This window comes from Coregonus lavaretus (assembly GCF_964263955.1).
Source record: "Coregonus lavaretus genome assembly, chromosome: 14".
NCBI lineage: Eukaryota > Metazoa > Chordata > Actinopteri > Salmoniformes > Salmonidae > Coregonus > Coregonus lavaretus.
In genome coordinates this window covers 25093626-25103560 of record NC_140001.1, presented here as the reverse complement: position 1 = coordinate 25103560, position 9935 = coordinate 25093626, and the positions used below count along the sequence as shown (strand labels likewise).

The 9935-nt window shown below is 38.9% G+C and overlaps 1 protein-coding gene and 1 pseudogene across 3 annotated transcripts; both read right to left on the bottom strand.

The window, feature by feature from the left end:
- Window positions 1-1999: 1999 nt before the first annotated feature.
- Window positions 2000-3686, bottom strand: LOC311141231 (homeobox protein Nkx-2.5-like; annotated as a pseudogene). The gene is made up of 3 exons: window positions 3386-3686; window positions 2330-2743; window positions 2000-2152 (listed from the first exon to the last, which is right to left on the bottom strand). The product of its transcript is annotated as a homeobox protein Nkx-2.5-like (transcript).
- A 1622-nt stretch (window positions 3687-5308) lies between these two features.
- On the bottom strand, window positions 5309-9523 carry LOC311141041 (G2/M phase-specific E3 ubiquitin-protein ligase-like). 2 transcript variants are annotated; one of them, XM_084176318.1, is made up of 8 exons: window positions 9440-9523; window positions 8589-8783; window positions 8192-8278; window positions 7260-7513; window positions 7054-7179; window positions 6684-6824; window positions 6410-6518; window positions 5309-6304 (listed from the first exon to the last, which is right to left on the bottom strand). In XM_084176318.1, the coding sequence occupies exons 1-8, from the start codon at window positions 9441-9443 to the stop codon at window positions 6093-6095; spliced, it is 1128 nt and encodes a 375-aa protein (XP_084032444.1). In that variant the 5' UTR covers window positions 9444-9523; the 3' UTR covers window positions 5309-6092. The 2 variants fall into 2 exon arrangements, with proteins under 2 accessions (XP_084032444.1, XP_084032443.1); XM_084176317.1 differs by lacking the exon at window positions 9440-9523 and adding an exon at window positions 9141-9310.
- Between the last annotated feature and the right edge of the window lie 412 nt (window positions 9524-9935).

The window sequence follows — 9935 nt, the reverse complement described above, 5'->3', positions numbered from 1 at the left end:
TGGAGCTTTTAAAAAACGTTATGTTTTAAAACAATCAGAAACGCCAAACAATACTTTTACGTTTCATAAAAATATAATTATAGAGATGTAATTGCATTGGTATTTTAGGTAAGCATAATATAAATATAAATACTTAACATACAATGCAGTAGGCTACAGCTTTATCATGAAATCTGTTATTAATACTTCAAGTTACTTCACTACATATTCGTCGCCAAACCCACTGGCTCCAGGCCATCTATAAATCACTGCTAGGCAAATCCCCGCCTTATCTTAGCTCATTGGTCACCATAGCAACACCCATCCGTAGTATGCGCTCCAGCAGGTATATCTCACTGGTCATCCCCAAAGCCAACACCTCCTTTGGCCGCCATTCCTTCCAGTTCTCTGCTGCCAATGACTGGAACGAACTGCAAAAATCTGTGAAGCTGGAGACTCTTATGTCCCTCACTAACTTTAAGCATCAGTTGTCAGAGCACCTTACCGATCACTGCACCTGTACACAGCCCATCTGAAATTAGCCCACCCAACTACCTTATCCCCATATTGTTATTTATTTTGCTCATTTGCACCCCAGTATCTCTATTTGCACATCATCTCTTGCACATCTATCATTCCAGTGTTAATACTAATTGTAATTATTTTGCACTATGGCCTATTTATTACCTTACCTCCATAACTTGCTACATTTGCACACACTGTATATATATTTTATGTTGTATTTTTGACTTTATGTTTTGTTTTACCCCATATGTAACTCTGTGTTGTTGTTTTTATTGCACTGCTTTGCTTTATCTTGGCCAGGTCGCAGTTGTAAATGAGAACTTGTTCTCAACTGACTTACTTGGTTAAATAAAGGTTAAATAATTGTTTTTTTTTTAAGTATAGAAGTGAATGGGCAAATTTGGTGCATTCACTGATAGTCATCTAAACTGCAATCCAGTTAGCACAAGTGGTACTAGTATCTCCCTCCTTTCGATGGCTGTCAAGGTAAGATTGGAATCGGTTTCCCTATTTGATTAAAAGTTCAGAGGAAAAGAGCCACTGTGTCTCCGAGTTTGTTTACCTTTACCCAAGGTCCATGACAGGACAGGCTCCTCGGACTTGTGGCATTGTTTAGCAGCTTTGTCGACGGAACAATAATGACCTCTTCGTTCGTTTAAATAGCTGAGCTTATGCCAGGTCATATGTCAGGTAATATGTGAATATAGTGATATCTTTAGCAATGGTGTAATATATAAAACGAAGATTTGAAAAACAGGAAAAAGCTATTTTACAATCAGTGAGGAAAAGTGTGTGTTTGCAGGGGATTCCGGATAGAGAAAACCAAATCTAATTCGTTCAGGGGGAAAAGTAGACCTACAGGATATGAGCCTATATTTCGTTTTGGGCACTTTGCCAAATAATAATAATGCCAATAATAAACAATAGCCTAATTGTATTATAAGAAGATTCATAATACAACTATAATACAATGTATAATTCAATTAGCAATAGTATATTCCCATTAGGCCTCCCATTTACTGTTGATATCGTGTTTGTTTTTTTGTTGTCCTTTTAATAGTTTGTGTTATTTGTTGTAGAAGTACTTGTAGGCCTATACAAGTCTAAATTGAATATGAGTGGTTGCAGCGAGAGGATGTGATCTCACAGCACAATTAAATATTACATCAATTGTTTATTGTCATGTAGGCCTACAAAAAGACCAAGTCCGTCAGAACAATATGATCAATTTAGCGAAATATAAGCTAAACAAAACGAATTAGTTAAACAATAAATGTATTATAGTAGATCAATACACATAGGCCTAGTTAGAATAAAACAACGTTTTTAAGTACAGTAGGCTATAGGCATACACTTCGATTTGCCTGTAGGCCTATTTGTTGATGTTTTCCACAATTAACCTTGCCGTTGCATAACCCAATTTAAACGTATTCACATGTACAGGTAAACAAACAAAAACATGATGAGAGTCGGGTGGTTGTTTTGAAATAGTTTCTCACCATGCTCTTTTACCCGGTAAAGTTGCCTGAAAGTGTCGTTGTTGGAAAGGCCTCTCTATATTTTCCATGATGTGCATGTCAACTATAACGTTATTGGGCATTTGCGTGGCACTTGGAATGGATTGCATACTCGGATAATTGCAATATGAGTTTTAACCATATCCATATAGAGCAGGGTTCTTCAATTCCGGTCCTTGAGGGCCGAAACACTTCTGTTTTTTATTTCTACCTGGTAGTTAATTGCACTCACCTGGTGTCCCAGGTCTGAATTAGCCCCTGATTAGAATGAAAGGATGAAAAACAGAGGTGTTTCGGCCCTCCAGGACCGGAATTGAAGAACCCTGATATAGAGGGTTGAAAGAGCCAATTTTCACGTTGTATGACGCTGAATGAGATCCTCCCATGCACGGTTTTCAGTCCCGAACCAAAGCAGGCACTGCCACCCGTGGTGAAGGCGGGTATCCAGCCAATTCCAGAGATTTGTCTTTGCGGCTTGCACTTGTACCTCCTCTTTTGAAACCAGATTTTGACTTGAGTGGAAGTAAGCTTAAGATAATTGGCGAGGTGGTCCCGCGCTCTGGTGCAGAAATGTACCTCTGCTGTTCGAAACGCCGTTCCAGCTTAAAAACCTGTTTGGGAAAACAGCACCCGTTTCATTCTGCGCAATCTTTGCTTTGGTTTGTCTGGAAAGGTATTGTCTTTTTTCCCACCACAACCCAACGAACCGTCAACACGCATACCTGCAATAATAAGAAATAGCAATGTAAGACCCATAATTTAGGCATAGGCCTACTTCAATTGAAATTGCTTCATGCACTCCTTTAGGCTATACAAAAACTTTGGACCGAAACGTTGTCAATAAAGATGGTAATTGGGAGCATATTCAGTGTGCGGGTCTCAATTTGTTTTGTACAAGTCTACTTTATTAGCCCAGCACCTACGTTTTTTCAGGATGTGCATACGACCATAACGTTTTCTATAGAAGGTAAATAATTCATGACCCTTTACTAAGCATTATTTTATCCTAAAGTTATAGCCTAGGCCTCGTCATTGCCATGAACTTGTTATGTTTGGATAAACATTTCCAAAATGGAATTAGGTTTAGTTATAATTTATTTATTTTAAATAGTAATTTTGTGAATGTCTATTCAACAATGCTGATCATATTGTTAATGGAAATAATGTTTTGGCATGAGCAACAGGATGAGACACACGCTGTCATGTAGCATCAAGAGGCAGGGTTAGGGCCAATAACGTCTTGACTAATTCGGGGTTGTTTCAAAATTGTTGGTTTTAATTATTAAAAATACATTTACATTTCAATACAGTTCTTTAGCGTCATAGTCCAATGAATGATATTTTTAACTATGGTTTTAATTTACCTGGGTCCCCATTTGTCTCCTCCTCAGCCGCTGAACTACAACAGACCCTCACGATGTCAATGTCCTCCAAACTCAGGCTGCATTTCATCTGTGTTCCCCCCGAGAAGCACGACTTATCCTGGCTGTCAAGTAAATTGAGGCTCTGAAGCGCACTGTGCATGCGCTGCAGAGACATCGGTGTGTCTTGATCTGGATTAAATCATTCTTGGTGTGTAAAAACATGGTGGTGTTGTTGTTGCTGCTCCAGCTTTAGAATATCCTTTACCGAGAATGGCGTTGAAGTCACTGGACTGGGAAGCATCACTAGTTTATACAGAGGATTATTTGTAAAACAGGTTAAAGTATAGGCTAATGGCATAGATTCAAAGTGGTCAAATCAATCATACAACTGATATGAGCGATGCTCTCCAAATGTTCTTCAATAGGAATGTAATAATTCCTTATATCTAGGTGAGCTGAGAAGTATGGAGGACTAAAAGTGCCACAATTAAATAAATAAATACACCATTAAATAATTACTTAAATGTGTCATTAATTAATTAAATGTGTCATTCATTAATTAAAATTAGAATTAAATACATACATGTGTAATTAAATGTATCATTAATTAATTCAAATACCGATTCATTTTATGTAAAATACATATATAATTATTTCACTATTTACATTTACATTTCATGATCCTGCATTGCAGTGATTCATGAATTACTTAAAACTGTCAAACTGACCCATCAAAGTCAGTGGGCGGGGCTAACGCGAATCTAGTCTGATCCATTGCTTTGGTCTGAAGTAGAGTAGGCCAACCTGGATAGAGACAATGGAGGATCTCCGTGAACTTTCCAGGGAGTTGGTTAGAGACATTTTAAACTTAGCAGAGGATGTAGAAGCAGGACCTGCTGACCCAGAGCATGTAGCTAGTAAAGCAGAGGAACTTATTGAAGTTGTTGGAGTCATTTCCGCACTTTCCGACGAAGATATCGACCACAGAGTGATTGCAAATCTAGAAGAAGTTGTCCACCGCTTCTCTGGTACCAGGGCACTTCAGGCCCAACACACACAGGGACCGGGGCGTTTGGCGTTTGACATACCGAGTGCAGTTCTGGAGCATCAACTTCTTTGTGGAGTTCCCGCAGTTCAAATTTGCAGCGATGTTCGGTGTGTCAAAGAGGACCATCAGGAGGCGCATGCAACAATACAGTTTAAGGTATTTACACTAAATTCATGAGTTTTCTGTTTATGAATTGCTGCTCTCATACACTCGGAAAGAATATGACGTTTAAGGTAACATTACTTGATGTTGTGTTTTTCTTGTTTGTACAGAAAGACATCTCTATTCAGCTGTGAATGATGAGGAGTTAGACCGTATTGTAAGTGAAATTCACAAAGTCATCCAAACACCGGCTACAAGCTAATGCGTGGTCACCTGAATGCAAGAGGTGTGCATGTTCCAAGTGAGTAGATAATAATATGGGCATTATTTAAATGTATTTTTAATTTGGAGCTCTGCCCCTTTGAAAGGTGAAGGAAGCCCGCTTATGGAAAGACATCAACCTGTGAGCTGTAGTTTCTACAGTGCATACTATGCAAAGCTGTATTATTTTAAAAAACTGAATAAGTAACATTTCATTTCTCACTGCCTTGGTGACCAAAAATAACAATCTTGTGTAAGGACATGTCAAACTAGTTTTAAGTACAAGACTGATTATGCTTGTCATCCATTCAGGTTCCTGAAGAATATGGGATCGATTGGAACGGACCTCACTGCCTTCATCGAGGCACTGTGTCAGTCCCCGAGGTTCAGCTGGCCTGTGAGCTCTCAGATGAAGAGGTTGCAATTTTGCCAGCTCCAGGAGTTTCTGTTACTGATGCACTTAGACTATATGTAGAGACTGTGGAAGTGTTATCAAGAATCTTAGACTGATGTCCAACCCATGTTTTTATTTGTTGTGTTAGAACAAGCAAGGAAAAACTGAAAGTTTACTTTCCTTTTAAAAGAAAGGAAAAAAAGCTGTTTCTTTGAAGCTTCCTGTCTCATTATGGTCCACAGAATGACTAACATGAATGCTGTACTGTTAGCACTGAAGGTGCAGAACAGTTTGATTTTAGTAAATGGAAGAAAAAAAAGTCAACTACTGCACAGTGTGTTAATGTTTTCAAAGACACTGAACTTGTGTCAATTCATCTGAACTGTGTATGCATTGACATTAGGGCTGGGCAATATGGAGAAAATCAAATATCACATTTTTGACCTAACACCTTGATGTCGATATTGCAACGATATTGTAAGGTTGACAATTGGTGCATTCACAAAATATCTTCCACATTTAGATTTCGGATAAATAACTATCATATTGTGGATATAATGACTAAGTGGTAAAAGGCAAATAATAGAACAGCTAGAACAGTCTGGTAAGTTCAGAAAATGACATCACTTTACTGTAATGCAGCCTTTGAAACCAGGAAAAGACTAAACTTACCATGTAACGATATTACACTTCTTCAAAATCTAATGGTGCTTTTCCATTACATGGTACCTACTCGCCTCGTCCTAAAATCTGCAATGGGAAACGGACGCACAGCGAGTCGAGGCGAGGCGAGTCAAGTAGGTACTGGTAATGGAAAAGCACCTTAAGACGATATCTAGTCTTATATCACGATAGATATAATATTAAAATATTGCCCAGCCCTAATTGACGTCTGAAAAAACTTAAACAAGCCCAAATCCAGTACTTTTTATGGCAGCGACAAGTGCTTTCTCAAAGTCCATGTAGAGTTTGAAATGAGCTGGCAGCTTTAGGGTTTCAAAGCATGTGGAGGACGTAGGAAGGGTTCCCCCAGAAATCTCCACTCTCAGTTCAGGAGGAAGCATCTCCCAGCCAACCCAGAATGTCAGCAGCTGGGCCAGGGTACCTGATGAAGCTAAAAGTCATAAAATGGATTAAAGACATTTAGTTCAACTGTAATTGATCATATCTATCCATGAGACATAGAAGCATTTGTAAAGAGAGAAAATAAGGTTTATACCTGTTTCAATGAACATCCTTAGAAAGCCAGTGATGCGGCAGGTGGTGTCTAAGTCAAAGTCTTCATCATCACTGTCCTCAACTGGCCATGTGATTTTTTCTAGGAGCATCTTAAAGAAAACAAAAATTGTAATTTAAAAAAAGGGAGAACTTATTTTGGTGAAGGACTATGCAGATCAAATTCTTAGAAAATGGAAAAATATCCATCTCAGTCATTGAAAATACACGTAAATTCATCAAGTTAAGTCACAAATATAACTAAATTACTGACTTACCTGGGGTGTGAACTGCATTTCAGCCATTTTGGGGAAAAGAAGTGGTACAACATCCGGCCTAGATGTCAGCAGGGGCCATACCATCACATCTTTCAGTCCCTTTCTCAACTGTTTAATTTGGCGCATGGTCCTCCCAACGACCTAAGAGACAGACCGACCCATATTACAGCCCAAATCCTTAACCCAAATTTGACAAAAGTTGGCACAGTAGGAAAAATGTTAATAAACACAATAAAGTGCTTTATAAAAATCCATTAAAACTCTAGTACTTAAACTCTCGTGTTAACATAACAAGCCAGGGTTCACAACACATTCTATAATTTCAACAAGTACAGCGATGAATTCTGTCACTTAACCAGCAGGAACTCACTGCATGGAGTAGAAGTTTGTTATGTAGCCATCTCCGATTTGTTTTGGTGACTGCCGGAAGATCCCAAGACATGGAAAGATCTGAAACTGTGTCCTTCTGTTCCGGTGTAAGATCTTCATGTTCAAGCTAGAATTAAGACCATACAAGTTATTATATCTGCCCAAGCAATATTTTTTACATGGCAAAGTTTCTTTTAGGTTACATACCAGTTCTATGATGCTCCTGATGTGCAGATCAGGACACTCTTCTGTAACAACAGTAGCCATTTCAGGGTCCCCATTGAACAGTACATGAATTACAGCAGGACTTAGTCCTGTGACATGGGGACCATCATGCAGAAAGGTGTGGCCCAACATCCTTCCTGCAACCCGGAAGAGGTTGCTTTCAATAAGTGCCTCTGATGCTGCTGGAACAAGATGGTCAGGTTCACCCTCAAATAGCAGTGTTCGGCCCATTCCTCCTGTAAAGTACCAAGAGAGCAGGGAATAAAGTCACAACAATTAACCTCTTAAATACATTAAATAAAAATGTATGATAGATAGATAGATAGTTAGATAGATAGATAGATAGATAGATATATTACATCATACTAGTGGCGATTACTTGGCCTGTGGTATTGCTGCTTGTAGAATTCACTTAAACCAAATTGTAGCCTACTCCAAAATGACTTACAGAAGGACCCCAAACCACTTCAAATTCAATTCCCCTGTATACCCTACTACAGACTTACCTGACACAAAACATTGCCCACCGGCCCTCCGCTAAACAGCACATATCCGCGTTCATCAACCACCAGAACGTACGTGTACGCGTGTGTGTGTGTGCGCGCGCATAGAGAGAGGCGGTGTAGAGTGAGTCACGACACAAACAGGTGCTCAGTCAGCGTTGCATGCAGTGTGAGAATGGCAAGCAGCAAGAGCGGCAAAAGCCAATGTGTGCTTCTTTTACCTATATATGTAACGCTATCTTTTGCGTTTATCCAAACGTCGTCAAACTTGGCACTGCACTTACTCGTGACCAGAGCAAGACACCTGTCAAGTTTGAAATCCATCGGACTAACTGAGAGACATGCGCTACAGACAGACATTTCTGCAATTTATAGATGGATTAACCTTCAAAAAATTAGTAAGATACTTACCAAGATCTAGACTGAATCCAAACTGGAGTTTGGATATGATTGTTGTCATAAAGTACCGCATCACTCCCTCTCCGATAGCAACATCACCTGAAATAAAATACTGATAATAACACTGGAAAAAAAGTGGCGGCCTAATACAGCTAACTGGATTTGGTAACATTTAACAAGAAAGGGAGAAAAACTTCTATTGGCTGTAATTCTAGAATAGCATCCTTAATATTGATTATTCCAGATAACAAGAGTATATTGTGCACAATATTCACATACATACATATAACATTTTTATCAATTATATAATTTTGTGCATTCCATTCTCCCATTTAACAATTACATATAAGCTACTTGAGTGGTATAAACTGTACTGATGTATTTATATTATAAATGTTATATTACTTACCAACCAGAGTACAATGAAGTGGACATGCCCATTCTTGCTGCTGTTTATAGAATAAGAGAAGCTCCCGTTCCCTGTCCTCTTCAGAGTCCCTTACATCCATCTTCATTCTAAGTGGTTTCCCAGTTGCATGTTCCCTTAGCAGATTCTCTTTGAAAACTTTGGCAGCTTGAGTGGGTTCTTTAATAAGCTTCCATTCTAAACAAACAACAACAATAAAGTTATCTATTACAGAGAGACATATTGTGAGTTGGCATGTTACCTGCATATACAGATATCCTCTCACTCTACAGAACAGGAGGAAAATTCTGTTCATTTCACTGACAAAACGTGAGACCCAACATCTTCAGAACCTGTCACAACGCTGAGTTGACATAAAAACAGCACTACTAAACAACTACAACTAAATATTAGAAAAATAGAAAAACCCAGTTGCATGTTATTAATTGTCTGTAACTGTATTATCTTATCTAATTATATCCTACAGGTGTTATCTTTCTATTAACTTTTCAGTTACACACAATCTTATAGCAACACTATTGTGATGACACAAACCACTGTCTGTTTCTTTGCGATCCAACTCCTCGTTGACAATCACTGCCGGTACTACTGCACTCTCAGCTGATGTTTCAGGCCTCACTGGAACACTGTCACTGACTAGGGCTGTCTCACTATCATTTTCTTCACTTTGGCCTCCCTCTTGTTCTCTTTCTGATTCCTGCATGGGTGTCCTTGAAGTTAACACAATTGAAATGATGGTCATACTCGCTTATTTGTGTGCACAACAATAAGAGAGACATATTCCCAAAGAAAATAAATTATGCTACCCTTGCATTGCTTTAAGAAGTACATACCCATTGCAGCTCAATCTGTGCAGCTTCATCTCTGAAAAGGGAACTTCCTTCTGACAAGTGATGCAGGGGATGACTGGACCAGAGGCAGGACGTGAGCTCTCCTAACAACAACAACAACAAATGGCTTTTAATTAATGATTAAAAGTCACCAGTAATCTTTGTTTTGATTATGTATTAAACTAAGTCTCTGTAAATGTATGTACACAATCTAAGGGTAGATCCTGTTGAAGTGGACGTATGTAGATTGTAGCCTGTCCAATCATCGTCGATGGATCTTTCAGATAGGCAAGGGTGTATCCAGTGCTGGGACACTGAAGCAACGCAAGATTTAGACTGCGAGTAGATCCTACAAGTTTTAGAAATTCAAAGCCTCCCCCTTGTTGGAGCTTCGGAAACACTTCCATCAGTTTATTTGTTATAACCATGGGATCGTGGTCATTCCCTGGAGAAAAAAACAAAACAAAATCATAACTCACCTCACCTTAAATTAAGCAAA